This window comes from Psammomys obesus, unplaced genomic scaffold (genome assembly GCF_907164565.1).
Source record: "Psammomys obesus unplaced genomic scaffold, mPsaObe1.curated_primary_1811, whole genome shotgun sequence".
NCBI classification, from domain to species: domain Eukaryota; kingdom Metazoa; phylum Chordata; class Mammalia; order Rodentia; family Muridae; genus Psammomys; species Psammomys obesus.
The window spans coordinates 26,178,758-26,193,811 of record NW_026596069.1 but is presented as its reverse complement, the minus strand read 5'-3'; the positions used below and the strand labels follow the sequence as shown (position 1 = coordinate 26,193,811).

At 49.6% G+C, this 15,054-nt stretch overlaps 2 protein-coding genes and 1 non-coding gene across 6 annotated transcripts in view; all 3 read left to right on the top strand.

Moving 5' to 3' along the window:
- Positions 1 to 5,598: 5,598 nt before the first annotated feature.
- Positions 5,599 to 14,665, top strand: Fdps (farnesyl diphosphate synthase). Of its 3 annotated transcripts, XM_055625574.1 has the most exons (11): positions 5,676 to 5,947; positions 6,406 to 6,621; positions 6,718 to 6,880; positions 8,097 to 8,237; positions 12,440 to 12,520; positions 12,644 to 12,766; positions 13,020 to 13,108; positions 13,195 to 13,267; positions 13,706 to 13,783; positions 13,865 to 13,999; positions 14,406 to 14,665. In XM_055625574.1, the coding sequence occupies exons 2-11, from the start codon at positions 6,443 to 6,445 to the stop codon at positions 14,604 to 14,606; spliced, it is 1,263 nt and encodes a 420-aa protein (XP_055481549.1). In that variant the 5' UTR covers positions 5,676 to 5,947; positions 6,406 to 6,442; the 3' UTR covers positions 14,607 to 14,665. The 3 variants fall into 3 exon arrangements, with proteins under 3 accessions (XP_055481550.1, XP_055481549.1, XP_055481551.1); XM_055625575.1 differs by lacking the exon at positions 6,406 to 6,621 and having other exon boundaries at positions 5,599 to 5,717; XM_055625576.1 differs by lacking the exon at positions 6,406 to 6,621 and having other exon boundaries at positions 5,679 to 5,947.
- On the top strand, positions 10,180 to 10,285 carry LOC129690232 (U6 spliceosomal RNA). Its single transcript, XR_008722241.1, has one exon. It is a non-coding gene; the product is annotated as a U6 spliceosomal RNA (small nuclear RNA).
- Positions 14,666 to 14,910: 245 nt separating the features above from the next.
- Rusc1 (RUN and SH3 domain containing 1) overlaps positions 14,911 to 15,054 on the top strand; it is a 9,187-nt gene continuing 9,043 nt past the window's right edge. For both annotated transcript variants that reach the window (XM_055625458.1, XM_055625457.1), the window contains exon 1: positions 14,911 to 14,982. The gene's annotated coding sequence lies outside the window, so the exon portion shown is untranslated. The remainder of the gene's footprint in view (positions 14,983 to 15,054) is intronic.

Here is a 15,054-nt window from a genome sequence, read left to right as displayed (position 1 = left end):
AATAAATAAAATCTTTAGTAATGATATAATAATAATAATATACTGGTGAGGTGACTAAGCTGCAGAAGGTGTGAGCCACCAAGCTTAACAACCTGAATTTGACCTTAAAGCCCACATAGTGAAAGGAGAGAATCAACTCTTTCAGGTTGTCCTCCCCTGACCTCCACTTGTGTGCACACACACTAAACTCCACACACACACACACACACACACACACACACACACACACACACATACACACACTAAACTGTAGTAATTCACATGAGAAAGATAGACAACTACATTGATTAAAGTGATAAGCAGTATGGGTCCTGGGGGCTGGAGAGATGGCTTAGGGGTAAAGAGCACTGGCTGCTCTTCCAGAGGACCCTGGTTCAATTCCCAGCAACCTTGTGGCAGCTCACCACTGTCTGTAACTCCAGCTACAGGGGGTCTGATACCTTCTCAGACATACATGGAGGCAAAAAAGCAATGCACATAAAATAAAAAAGAAATACATCATTTAAAAAAGTATATAAGCCCTTTACTGTCTGGCAACCAAGAGGGGGCTCTTGCCTCACAGTCTCTGGGTACAGAAGCTTTAAAAGGTACTGTCTTTTCAAGGTAAAAACCACAAAGACTGTAATTTACATCCAAGTTAGATGAGGGTGAAAGTAACTTTGAAATGTTTATTTCTGGCAGAACAGTAATTATTTTAGAGACACGACAATTATTTTTCTACATATACCCATTTTTAGTGATTTTAGTTTATGTTAAAATTATGTAAATATTATTTTGTTTAACACACTCAGACCATGGTCAAGGTCATGAAAATCTCCAGTGTGTTGCCAAGGCAGAAGTGACTGCTGAGGAAGCAGCAGAGGTCACGAGCTGTCTATACAAACACAAAATGGAGTCAGGGCAAGGCACTGTTACTTCATTATTTCAAAATAAATAAAAATGTAGCAAGACGCAGAAGAAAATCTAGGAAAAATCCAGTGGTGGGATACAGTGAAAGCACGGTGGTGCCCGCTGTAACCACTCATGCCAGAAGCATCAAACACCATGTAGATTTATCTTGTTATTATGTAATAATATAATTGCTGTGTTTCCCTGAGCTCTGTGATTTCACAAGGCCATTTAATCAGACAAGGGGCACATAGGCCCTCCAACCTGGACGTGCTGTTGATGCTGGAAGCAAGGAAGGAAAGGTCTTGTAACGTGGCTCCCTTAGCCTGAAAGGCCTCCACAGATTTCAGGTTTGCAGTGCCGGGGGTGGGGGTGGGGGTGCAGAGAGGAGGTTCAACTTCCTGAAGACAAGTTCAATTCCTAGCACCCACATCAGGGGTTCTCGATCACCTGTAACTCCAGTTCCAGGATCTAACTGCTCTGGCCTCTGAGGGTACCCCCACTCACATGCACCCCGCCCCCCACCACACAAATTTTTAAATTTTTATTTAAAAATTAAAAAAGAAATGTAGGATACCTAACTGGTAACTTCAGCAACTTGGAAAATTAAGTTGTGGGAAATAGCCACATACTTGTTGCAAGGAGGGAGGGATCCAGTACATCTGGTGGGGGAAAAAAAAGCAGCTTTCCTTTAGTTGATATAGAGAGGGAGGAGTTGGAGACAGAGAGTCTGACTCCCAACAGGCCATGGAGGGGAGGTGGGCTTGGAGAAAAGTTTGGAGTATGGTGTACATCTACTCAGAGAAAGAAGTGAAAAATTAAGGACATAGGAAAAAGCCTTTGCAGTTAGAGACACCACCAGTTCAAGCATGCCAGGCAAGACCCTAACCTCACAAACTGTCACAGAAGGCGCTCACGCTAGATGGCAACCCAGCTTCGAGTGCTCAGGTCGAGAGCTCTGTAGATTGCACTCTGCAGCTGCTCTGTAGAGGTGGAGAAAAGAGCGCTCAGCAGGGCATTCATCTGGAGATGTCATGCCCGGGGATCTGTTTCCACGCACCCTCCCCCCTACCTGCTCTAAATGCAGCCCAGAGCTGGCCTGGGGCTCACCCTGAACTCTCAGAAGACTGAGCATTGTCTGGAGTTAGAGAGCGATACCCCCTTCAAACACACAGAAAAGCCCCTCAGCATATTCAATGCTGATGTCACTATGTGAATGGCCCTGGGCAGCAGCTTGGGGCTATGATGACTGGAGTAGAAAGGATGGAAAACTGAGAGTCAAGATTGTTTTCTGTGTGTGTTTGTGTGTGTGTGTGTGTGTGTGTGTGTGTGTGTGTGTGAAGCTGGAGAGATGGCTCAGTGGTTAAGAGCACTGTTTGCTCTTCCTAAGGACCTGAGTTCAAACCCCAGCACCCACATGACAGCTCACAACTGTCTGTAACTCCAGGCCTGACACCAATGCACATACAATAAAAAAAAAAAAAAAAAAAAAAGATTGTTTTCTGTGTTTGAGCTCAGGTTTATGCCCTTCCCTAGAGTGTTTTCTGGCACCAGAATCTCTCATGGCTGGGAGTCTAATTGGCTTGGGTTGCCTGCCCATCCCCCCTTTTCTGGTTGCTGCTGCTGCTGCTGCTGTGTAAGAACAGGTGCCCATGTGCCACTGTGCTCTTGGGGAGGTCAGAGGACGACTTTACCCTGGCCAATTCTCTCCTCCCACCAGTGTGGTTCCATGAGTCGAACTCAGGCCCTCACCACTCATTGGCCCAAGGTTTATGTTGTTTGAGACAGGGCATCAGGTCATTCTGATTGGTATCAGTGACTGTGAACTTCTGCTTCCACTACCTTCGCCTCCCAGAGCTGGTCTCACAGATCTGCTTTTTCCTCCTTTCCACTTCCTTCTCTTCCTCTTTCTTCTCTTCTTCTCTGTACAACCTTTTCCTTCTTACCTGTCACGACAGACAGACTATATCCCTTCAGACTGTGAGTCAGGATAAACATACCTTCCTACAGTTGTTTCTCAGTCACAACAGTGAAAAGGGAAACCAATATAATAAGAAAGATACTGTAAAAAATGGACTTTATTTTTATTTCTGTGTGTGTCTCTGCCGCACGTGTGTAGGTCCCGGAGGGGCCTGAAAATTACATGTAATTGTGATCAGCCTGACATGGGCACTGGGGACCAAATCCCTATGCTCTGGAATGCCAGAAAGCACTTTTAAACAGGGAGCCGTCTCTCTAGTCCCACAGTTATAAAGTCTTAGCACTAAATTTTCTTCTAAGATTTTTTTTATGATTTCAGCTTTTAATCTGTGAAATTAAAATATGTGTTTGGCATGTGCTGGCAGCTAACGCTCACACCATCCTACCCTTTCAGGTTTTGGGCTGGCTTACATTCATCAGTGGTCCTCAGAAGGAATCCCAGACAAACACTCAAAATATTACAGTCTAGGGATCCTGCCAGCTAAAGAATTAAAAGGCAGAAAGAAAAAATTTGGAGCACAGCAAGTGACAGCTGTGGAAATCTCAAACAAGCAAACAGAAGCACACAGAATCTGAAGTCTAAAGGAGCTCTTAGAGGCAAGGAAGCACATGCTTACTGCAGGCACAGTGAGACAGCTCCACAGAGGGCAGAGAGGGCATTCAGGAGGCCGAGGACCAGTTTCTCCTAGAAGGCTGTGGCTTTTTTTTTTTTTTTTTTAATTTTGCAAGACAGGGTTTCTCTGTGTAGCCTTGGCTGTCCTGGACTTGCTTTGTAGACCAGGCTGGCCTTGAACTCAAAGATCTGCCTGCCTCTGCCTCCCTCCACTGGGATTAAAGGCGTGCGCCATTAGAGCTATCGGGCTGTGGCTTTTAGCATCTCTAAGTGGTCTTCCCCTACTTTAGGGTTGGCTAATTTGAAAACAGACAGGATGACTGATTGGCACACAACTGTGTGTAAGTATGTCCTGATCCAGCCTTGAACTGTCCATTAACAGGGGCCATGCTTGCAGAAGAAAATCCCCACAGGCCTTTGCTCTAAGCCGCCAGCCTTTGGTCTCAGGCCAGGAGAGTGAGGAAGAAGCCAGTTGCCTTGGAAGTCCACCGAGTCCCAGCCTCTCTGCATCTGCCCGTTAGGGAGTCTACCTCCTCGTCCCTCAGTATGGGACAACAACCTCTATTCTTTCCCATCTGGAAATCCAGTTGTTGACACTATTCTTTCCTTGCACAGACTTGGTATCTTGACAGCTAATTGGCCATTGCATTGGTTTGCATATGTTTGTTACGTCATTACTGTCCGGTCCAAAGGAACTCCATTTCCTCAGGAACTTGTGAGGCTGGGTCTCCTTTATCAAATGAACCGCTTTCCTCATCACCGAAAGAAGAGACAGAAAAGAACAAGCTGGTCTCCAGGCTCCCCCCAGTGTCACAAGGACCTAGCTCTTCTGCCCCATTACCCTAAACTTCTCAAGCTCAGGACCCCACAGCTCACATTCTCCTTATAACTCAATTTCAGCTATGCTGCCTTGGTCCTCTCTTTCCCATCATTCTCTCCCCATCTCCTCTCATGGCCAGGTCCATCTGCTGGCCATCTTCAGTCTACTTCCTTCTCTCTCTACGCTGGACTCTTCCAGATGCCTCGGCTGTTTTCTCATAGCTAAAATGAAAACCTCCCTCTCATCAGGTGTAGCACACACCATTAATTCCAGGACTCTATAGGCAGAGGATGGAACTCTGAGTTCAAGGTTAGCCAGGTCTATAGACCGAGGTCCAGGACAGCCAGGGCTACAGAAACTGTCTCGAAAGCAGAACAAACCAAAACAAGCCAAAGAGTAAAGTTTACCTTGCCCAGACCCTTCAACCTTTCAGTTGGGAGTGTGAGTGGTCTCCTTCTTTGGGACCATGAAATTATTTCTAACACTACAAGAACAAGCGCGTTAATGCCTCAGCTAGTTTTTAGCTTCAGGTCTCTTTCTTGATCGGGATAAATTTGGGAGGGAGTATAGAGAAAGGTGTTGGGCTGAAACTTCTGCTTAGTTTTTACTTTTGCTTCAAGGGACCAAAGTACGAAAGTTTTTTTCTCATATAGTCTACAGTCTTCAGAGTGGCCTAAAACTCACTATGTGACCCAAACTGGCTTTGAACTCGCGATTCTTCGCTGCTTCTGCCTTTTTTTTTTTTTTTTTAAGAATTATTTATTACATATACAATGTTCTGCCTGGCACCAGATCCCATTATAGGTGGTTGTGAGCCACCATGTGGTTGCTGGGAATTGAACTCAGGACCTCTGAAAGAACAGACAGCACTCTTAACCTCTGAGCCATCTCTCCAGCCCTGCTTCTGCCTTTTAAGGGCTGGAAAATTGAGCCGCCACAGCCAGCTAGCATCAGAGATGTAGAAATGATTTGCCTGAGTTGGAAATAGGAAGCTGCAAGGCTGGTTATTCCGGGGTCTTACTAACAATGTCAACCAGACGTACTGGAAGAGCTGCAACCAAAGCCCAGATGGCCGAATTCCCAGACTTTCGGTCGCTTGACACCGCCCTCCGCTCAGTGGGCCGATGGACCGCGCGCCGCCCTTTCATTGGTCAGCTGTCACAAGGCCCATGCTCACACGAGGTCATTCAGCCAATCAGCGATGTCGGCCACGCCCACCCAGCTGTACAAGCTTGCATTTTTTTGCGGCCGGATCAGCGGCATGCCGGGAGTTGTAGTACTATTTTCAGGGTCTGCCTACTGAGCCGAGAGTCTGGGAACTATAAGCCCCAGAATGCTAAACGCGTACAGCGCCCGGTTTTCAGGTATCAACCGCACCACACCTTGGACCCCGGGAGAATCCGCGTTGAGAAACAGGTGAGGGATCTTGTCGGATCTGGAGCCGAGACTTGTTCCTGCCTCAGGTCTGGTGAAGCGCCGCAGGGCCAGCCTGTGCGGGAGTTCCTGTCCCTGGGTCGGTGAGCCGGACTGAGCGGCTTTCTTGCCTTCGCGAATTTCTGACTCTGCGCTGGTGTGTGCCTCGAGACCTCCTTGTGCACGCCCGCGAGTTTACCCTCCACGCCCACCTGTTGCAGAGGCCGGCTGCGGTTAGTACCAGTACAGACCACATCCCCGCAGCATCATCGGTCCCCTCGGACGGAGCCCAGGGCCTGAGCCTCCATCTTCTTCCCCTGCCCCCGGACCCCTTGGTTCTAGTTCTGGCCCTGCGTCGGCTCAGCTATCTAATAGCCCCAGAAGCTCAGTTTGGTGTGTCCATTAATAGTGTGTCTTAAAGACCTTCTATCCCCTAATTCTCGGTACTGCATCTCCGGCCCTGCGAACGCATCCTCGGAAGTAGAAAGCGTTCGGTTTTAGCCATTTCGCTTTAAGTGAAGATTTGTTGGGACTCTGGCACCCGGACATTCTTTTTATTTCCTGTGTGTCCCTTCTGTAATTCTTGAATTCAGGGTGCATCAGGGTGGGGTATTTTGGTGCAGGGGTAGAAAGCTTGGCCTGTGGGTACCTGAGGTAACGGCTACCAAGCATCTGCCTTCGGTGCTTGCAGGGAGTGCTTGGAGCCCCTCCCCCTATGCCCACCCACGATGCCCCTGTCCCGCTGGCTGAGATCTGTGGGGGTCTTCCTGCTGCCAGCCCCCTGCTGGGCACCCCGGGAGAGGTGGCTTGGTTCCCTACAACGACCCTCCCTGGCATATGGGTGTCCAGTCCTGGGGGCCTGGCACAGTGCCCGCTGGTGGTGCCAAGTGTGGACAGAGGAGCCTCGGTGAGTGTGGTTGGGGTGAGGGGCTTCGGGGAGGGAAGTGCCAGAGCAGATCTCTCATTTGTGTGTGTGTGTATGTGTGTGTGTTTTTCTCCTCAGAGCATTTTGCACCTCTCTCAGAATGAATGGGAACCAGAAATTGGATGCTTGTAACCAAGATAGGCAGGATTTCATCCAGCACTTCTCCCAGATCGTCAAGGTGCTGACGGAGGATGAGCTAGCACACCCAGAGACTGGGGATGCTATTACCCGGCTCAAGGAGGTGAGGGTTCAGTATTGAAGAAACCAGTAGTGGTGTGGATTTTGCATGGCTTTTGATAAGAGTGGAAGTAACAGTTTCTGCCTGAGTCCCTGGAGTAGGTGGGTCCCTGGGATACTTCAGCCCACTTTCCTGAGTTTCTGCTCTACAAAAGGTGGGCCATCCAAACAGCTTTGCATGAGAGGGAGCAGAGCCTTGGACCTATTGAAGTTCTGATTTTATGGCCTGAAATTTTAAGATGGGATATCTAAGAGGCCATTGTCCTGAGGCCTGAGGGAAGATACTGTATCATTAGAAAGCCCTATTCAGGCTGGAGAGACGGCTCAGAGGTTAAGAACACCTGCTCTGTCTTCCAGAGGTCAGGAGTTCAATTCCCAGTCACCCACATGGTGGCTCACAGCCATCTATAATGAGATCTGGTGCCCTCTTCTGGCGTGCAGGTGTACATGCAGACAGAACACTGTATACATAATAAATAAATCTTAAAAAAAAACCAAAAAAACCTCTCCTTTCTAGGAAAGGAATAGTTGAGTCACCTATTTCTCTCCTTTATTCTCTTGTATTTATTTATTTTTCTTAAGTCAGAGTTTTCTTTCTTGGCCTACATGGCCTCGAACTGAACTCAGATACCCCTCCCTCAGCCTCCTGTGTGCTGTATCTTTACAGTGCTGTCATGCCTCCATCTGGGACTCCTTTTGTAAATGTTGTTTGTCTTGTCTGAGGAAAACCAAGGAGGGTGTTTTCCTTGTCTATAGTGTGTCGGTATTAAAGAGATGTCTCGTTAGTTAGATCTGCTGTGTGACAGAAGGCACAGTGGGAGGCTTCAGTAGGAGGATATTGGAAGGGTCAGAAATAGCCTGAACCTTGCGGTCACCTCCACACCCTCCTTTGGCCTTTGGAGACACCTTACATTTTCTGTCCCGGACTCATTATGTATCTGAGGCTGGCCTCAAACTCCTACAGCTTACTTGCCTGCACTTGACATTATAGGATCACTCTCTGCTAGGGCCCTGTCTCCAATACAGGCTTGTTTGTGGATGGCCTAAGTTCTGGGCTTGGGCGAAGAATTGAGTATATATTATGGAGCAGGTTCTTGGGTGTCATGCCATAGGACTTTGGAGGGGAGTGATCCAGGGCCCTCCAAGGGGAGCTGGGAAGAGGAATCTCCTCAGGGCCCTGCTGTGTGGACCCTGACGTCCTCTTCCCCTGCCTGCCTCAGGTCTTGGAGTACAATGCTGTAGGAGGCAAGTACAATCGGGGTTTGACTGTGCTGCAAGCATTCCGGGAGCTGGTGGAGCCCAGGAAGCAGGACGCTGAGAGTCTTCAGCGGGCTCTGACTGTGGGCTGGTGTGTAGAACTGGTAAGAAGGGGGGGGGGGGCAGAGGCTTTCCAGAGTTGGGGTTTCTTTTTTTGTTGGTTTGTTTTTTATTAAATTTTTTATATTAATTATAGTTCATTTACTTTGTATCCCAGCTGTAGCCCCATCCCTCATTCCCTTCCAATCCCACCCTCCCTCCCTCATCTCCTCCCTGCCCCTCTCTAAGTCCACTGATAGGTCCTCCTCTCAGTTCTCCTCTCCTTCCATCTGACCCTAGCTTATCAGGTTTCTTCAGGACTGGCTGCAGTGTCCTCCTTTGTGGCCTAGCAGGGCTGATCCTCCCTTGGGGCTGGTGAGGTCAAAAAGCCAGTCACTGAGTTCATGTCAGAGACATGAGTCCCTGGAGTTGGGGTTTCCTAAGAGGAGAATGGATCTTAAGCTTGTGTCTGACTATTTTTGTCTGTGTCTCATGTGCTACAGTCAAGTTCAGGCAGTGTGGGTCACTTCAGGGACTGATGAGTGGGCACGGAAAATTTTCAGAAATTCTAAATTTAAATCTTGTCCTGTGGTGGTAGCCCAACAGGGGCCAAGGCAGGAAGATCCCTGAGTTTGAGGCCAGCCTGGTCTAGAGAGTGAGTTCCAGGACAGCCAGGGCTGCACAGAGAAACCTTGTCTCAAATAACAACAACTTAAATCTCGTAAACTTAACAAAGAAAACATTTCATTAAAAAAAAAAATAGTAAAGTGGCTGGAGAGATGGCTCAGAGGTTAAGAACACTGGCTGCTCTTCCAAAGTCCTGAATTCAATTCCCAGCAACCACATGGTGGCTCACAACCATCTATAAGGAGATCTGGTGCCCTCTTGTGGCCTACAGGCATGCACACAGGCAGAATATTGTATAAGTAAATCTTTAAAAGAGTAAAGTAAATAAAAAGGTTTTCCAAGGCTGGTGAGATGGCTTGGTGGGGCAGAGCATTTGCTGCACAAACAGAAGAGCCAAGTGTGGATCCCAGCACCACATGAAAATCAACTGTGGCTGTAAACATGTAATCCCAGTGCACTGTAGGAGAGTCAGGAAATGGGCTGGGGCTTCCAGGCTTAGAGAGAGATCTGTTTCAAAGGAAAGTGGTGAAGTCAAGCACCTGGCATCTTCCTTTGGTTTCTCCTGTCATATGCTCATGCCCACACAAAATGCACACACAAGTCTCGTGTGACGCACGCCTGTGCTGTTAGTGCTGGGCTGCAGAGACAGGCAGATCCCCAGAGCCTCTGGCCAGGCTAGTGTAGCTAGTCAGTCAGTTCCAGGCTCAGGGAAGGGGGTTTTGTCTTTAAAACATGAGATGGGATGGTGTCTGGAAAGCTGTCTCAGCGTTTAAGAGTACTGTCTGCTCTTCTGGGGTCCTGGTTTGCCTCCCATCAACCACAATGGTGGCCCACAACAATGGGCTCTGATGCCCTCTTCTGGCAGACAGGTGTACGTGCAGATAAGCACTCATACGTAAAAATTAAAAAAGGGTGGGGAATGTGGAAGACAGCTGACATTGTCCTCTTGCCTCCGTGTGTGCACAGCACAAACACATAGCTCATGTACACACACAGGTTTCTGAGAGTGGGAGCGATGGCTCCGTCAGAAAGGCTGGGCACCAGGAGCACTTGGCTTGGTTCTCACTCATACACAGTCATGCAGTCTGTCATCCCCTTACTGGGATGGGTGCTGTGCAGCTCCCTGGAGCTTGCTGGCCAGCCTGTCCAGCACAGTTGCCATGACAGACCCTATCTCTTGAAGGTGGGAGGGCTGGTGAGGTGGCTTGGTGGTTAGGAGCGCTGGCTGCTTCTCCAGAGGACCTGGGTTCAATCTTTAGAACGCAATTGGTGCCTCGTGACTATCTATAATGCCAGACCTAGGGGATCTGACACCCTCTTCTGGCCACGTGGTTCACAGGCATACGTGCAGACAGAACACCAGAATGTATAAAATAAATAGTGCTTGCTTTGGCAGCACATATATTGAAATTGGAACAAGACAGAGAATATCAGAATGAGCCCTATCAAGGATGACACACAAATTTATGAAGCATCCCATATTTTTTCCTAACTGACATTTGTCAAGTGTGTAAAAAAAAAAAAATACATAGATTGGTCCCAAGCCCCCCCAAAAACAACATACAAAACTTGAAAAATGAGGAAGACATCTCAACCCCCTCAAATGAGGAAGATGTTCAGTGTTGACCTCTGGCCTCTATGTGAATGCATATACTTACACAAACATGTACATACCCTATAAAAACACATGCACACGCTTGGACAAATGTGTGCACGACATGCACTTGTCACACATGCATACATTAAACATGCATGCACACCACATGCACACACTTGGACAAACATGTGGTACAACACATAACAAACATGTACACTCTGTACATACATAACAGCCCAGGATTTGGCAGTATGCTCACTTAGATTTTCTGGTGCCAAGTGAAAGCCGCTTGTCTAAGTTGGGGTACATGCTCTCATGCATGGCTTCTGTCCCAGCATCTTTTTGTCTTATGTGGTTAGCTTTTCTGGCTCTTGAATGTCTGTGGCTTTTTTGGGGGGGGGGAGCTTGGGGCTGTGATGCCCAGGGCCTTGTTTATGCCCAGTACCCTCTGATCCCTGGACTACATCCCTTTGGTTTTTTGTTTTGTTTGTTTTGTTGGATTTTGGCTTTTAGAGACAACCTAGTGAGGCTCTCTCTCAAGGAAACCAAACCAGAAGGCGTAATGGGTGTTATTGGATGTTCCATTCTTCCATCTCCTTAATGGAGAGCTTTTGGGAAGCACCGCTCTGAGGTGGGTGAGGCTCTGGGGAGATACAGAGGGGCAGCCCATCCTGTATGTCCCATGAGCCTTTGCTGAGACTGAAGAACATAGAAAACTGGATGTAGTTCAGGTTGAAGAGTGCTGCCTTAGGTGCATGAAGTCTTGGGCAAATGCCCAGCTGGGCATAGAGCCAGGTGTGGCAGCCCATGGCTGTGACCTCAGCACCTGAGTAGTAGGAGGAAGGGCAGAATTGCTAGGTCCTTCTTGGCCATGTAAGGAGCTTACCTATCTAAAGAAGAAGCCATTGCTTAGCCTGTAGCACATTGCTGGGGTGGAGGGTCCCTGTCTGACACTCATCCGCAGCCTCTTCTTGCAGAAGAGAGTGGAAGTGAGGGCTGTGGGCCTCTTGCTGGATTTGCATGCTCTGCCTTAGGACAGAGAGGCCTTTTTCAATAGATGCTTTTAAACTTCTTTAAATTAGTAGTTTACTTATTACTTATTTATTTTGTTTTTTTTGAGACAAGAGTTTCTCTGAGTAGCCCTGTCTGTCCTGAAACTTGATCTGTAGGTCAGGCTGGCCTGGAACTCCAAGATCTCCTGGCCTCTCCATCCTGAGTGCTGGGATTAAAGGCTTATACCACCACTGCCTGGCTAAAAATTTACTTTTTATGATTAGAAAATGTTATGTGTGTGGGTGCTTTGCCTGTGAGTATATGTAACGGGTGTATGCAGCTCCCAACGTGCCAGTAGAGGGCGTTGGATCTCCAGGAACTGGAGTTATATATGGTTGTGAGCGGTCATATGTGTGCTGGGTCCTCTGCAGGAGCAGCCAGTGCTCTGAACCACTGAGCCATAAACACCTTTACCAAAAGCAACTTAGGAAGGAAAGGTTTGGTTTCATCTACACTTCCAGATCAGTCCGTCCCTGAGAGAATCAGTGCAGATGCCAGGAGGAATGATGCAAACTCTTCTTCTCCATAGCTGCTTAGCCTGCTCTTTTATACACCCAGAACCACCTGGCAGAGCTGGTACTGCCCACGGTGATAATGCCACACACTCTTGCCACAGGCCAGTCTGGTAAGGGCATTTTTTTCAGTTGAGGTTTCCTCCTGCCAAATGACTATACGTTGTGCCAAGTTGACCTCAAACTAGCCCACATGGTCACTCACTGGAACAGAAACTCTGAGATGTTTTGGTCCAGAGTGCAGTATGTAAAGGTAGTCCGTGCTCTTCCTGCTGCTGGGGGGTCTCAGAACCGATCAGAGATGGCAGAGGTCCATTACCTGAAGATAAGGGGCATTAGTGCCACTTTACAGATGAGGAAATCTGGGAGCAGGGGCCCCCACTAACCGCCCATGCAGCGCACAGCGGTGGCAGAGCGGCAGCTGTCACTGAGAGAAAGCCCTTATGGAGCCCTGGGCATCTTATTGCACTCCTTCTAGCTCCAGGCTTTCTTCCTCGTGTCAGATGACATCATGGATTCTTCGCTCACTCGCCGGGGGCAGATCTGCTGGTATCAGAAGGTAAGTTAAACAGGAGGTTAGCAGTGGTCCTGGTAGACAGGCCACAGGGAGGTGATTGGGGTGCCAGGTGTGATGGTTTGAATATGGCCAAAGGTAAGTGCGGCTTCACTTTGTTCCTCACAGCCAGGTATAGGCTTGGATGCCATCAACGACGCTCTGCTTCTGGAAGCCTGCATCTACCGCCTGCTGAAGTTCTACTGCAGGGAGCAGCCCTACTACCTGAATCTGCTGGAGCTCTTTCTGCAGGTGTGCTGCGGGAGGGCTGGGGTCCAGCAGCTGTGTGCTGTAGCCCTAGCTTCTGGCACGTGCTCATCTGCTGTGCTGGGCCTGCCTGGGAAGGGTGTGATGGCAAGCAGGACGATTGTGAGCCTGGAGGTCTTCTCTCTCCTGCTCCCTGACTGCCTAGCCGTCGTTGCTTGGGATATGAGGCCCAGGTTGCCAGTGTCTTCCTCCAAGGAGGAAGGCTGGCTTAGAGGTCTTCTGCTACCTTCCTCTCTAGAGTTCCTATCAGACAGAGATTGGGCAGACTCTCGACCTCATCACAGCACCCCAGGGCCATGTGGATCTAGGTAGATACACAGAAAAGAGGTGAGGGCCAGTGGCAGCCACGTCTGGATGGTGAGGGACTCAGCCTGGGCCCTGCCTTTGTAAATGTATCTTCTACCCTGACGCAGGTACAAATCTATTGTCAAGTACAAGACAGCTTTCTATTCTTTCTACCTGCCGGTCGCAGCCGCCATGTACATGGTAAGTCCATGTCACATTCATTGTGTTTTTTCTTGTGGACTCTGGGACAGGAAGGCAGAGTAGACAATCTTCTGTGTTTACTGTATGGCTGTCTGGCCTCACACCAAGCGCTCGGTCCCTCTGATACTGGAGAGTGAGCAGCGGTGAGGCCCGTAGGTGCTGCGTGTGAGTGGGAAGGCTGTAGCTGAAGACACTAGGTTCCCAGGCAGTTGGGTCCATCCTGACCCTAGTTTTCTTTTCACCTGTTAAGAAGTTGAGTTTACCAAAAGAAATGGGAAGTGAAACTGTGAGGCTGCAGTCGCTCAGGAGGGTGGCGGGATGGCCTCCCGGGCGGGTGTCCCAACTGATAAGGAGGCTGGAGGTTGGCCTGCCTTAGGCAAGGCCACGGGGATCAGGAAGGGCAAGGTGCTCTGGGCTGCCTCGCCTGTTTCCCTGCAGGCAGGCATTGATGGGGAGAAGGAGCACGCCAATGCCAGGAAGATCCTGCTGGAGATGGGCGAGTTCTTCCAGATCCAGGTAGGAGATCAGAGCAGCAGAGCCCCCTTCATCTTCCGCCGGCCTGGGGTTCTCTTCACCCTCCTTCTTCCTGCTGCCTAGGACGACTACCTCGATCTCTTTGGAGACCCCAGTGTGACTGGGAAGGTGGGCACTGACATCCAGGACAACAAGTGCAGCTGGCTGGTGGTGCAGTGTCTGCAGCGAGCCACTCCGCAGCAGCGCCAGATCTTAGAGGTGCCCAAGAGGGCTGGGGGCGAGGGGCTATGAGAGCACGGTGATTTTGCTGGCCAACCCAATACAATGTGGTTATGTGCTGAAGGCAGCCAGGGGAGGTCTGGACAATGGTAGACAACGTGGAACGCCCAGGGATCCCGGTAGTCATGGCCGAGAAGCCGTACAGTAGAGGAGGTGGAACCCTAAGCCAATACCTCAACATTGGGGTGGGGGCAGTGTTTGATATTTTGGATCCCCAGAGACAGGAGAGCTACAAGTGGTAGGTAGTCAGGAGACAGAGGCAGCCCTGCGTAATGAGGCCCTGACTAAAACAAAGTGGGGCGAATGGCGTTGCCAGTGTTCTGGAAGGTATGAGTGATTTGTGAGGTCCTTTGGACCCAGCTGAGTAGAGCTGTTCTGCTTTCAGGAGAATTATGGACAGAAGGACCCAGAGAAGGTGGCGCAGGTGAGAGCGCTGTATGAGGCGCTGGACCTGCAGGCTGTGTTCCTCAAGTACGAGGAAGAGAGTTATGGCCGTCTCCAGAGCCTCATTGAGCAGCACTCTGCGCCCCTGCCCCCTACCATCTTCCAGGAACTAGGAAAGAAGATCTACAAGCGGAAAAAGTGACCTCAGGGTTGCGGAGGCTGGGAGGGAGGGAGGGAATCTCAATAAATTTTTGTTCAACACCCTGTGGTTCTGTGCTTGCGCCAGTCAGGAGTTCAGCTTTGTACAGAATGGAGGGGTGGGGGAGGCAGCTTGGAGGCCAGGTTGGCACCAGCTTTCCAGGACCCAAAGCTGCAGCGGTTTGGATGGGTGACACAGGCACAGCGTCAAGGACTACGTGGGGTTTGGGGGCGGGCCTGGGCTATGCCACGCCCACGTGCGGTGGGGTGCGGCTGCGCAGCTACAGTGGGTTTCGCCGGCGCCCCTCCCCTCTGCTCTGTTCCCCGCTGGGCGGGGACGCAGACAAGCCCAAGGCCGGAGCGATTCCAGGAGGACTGCGGTGAGGAGGGCTCAATCTATGGGTGTGGATGGATGGATGGATGGATGGATGGATGGATGGATGGATGGATGG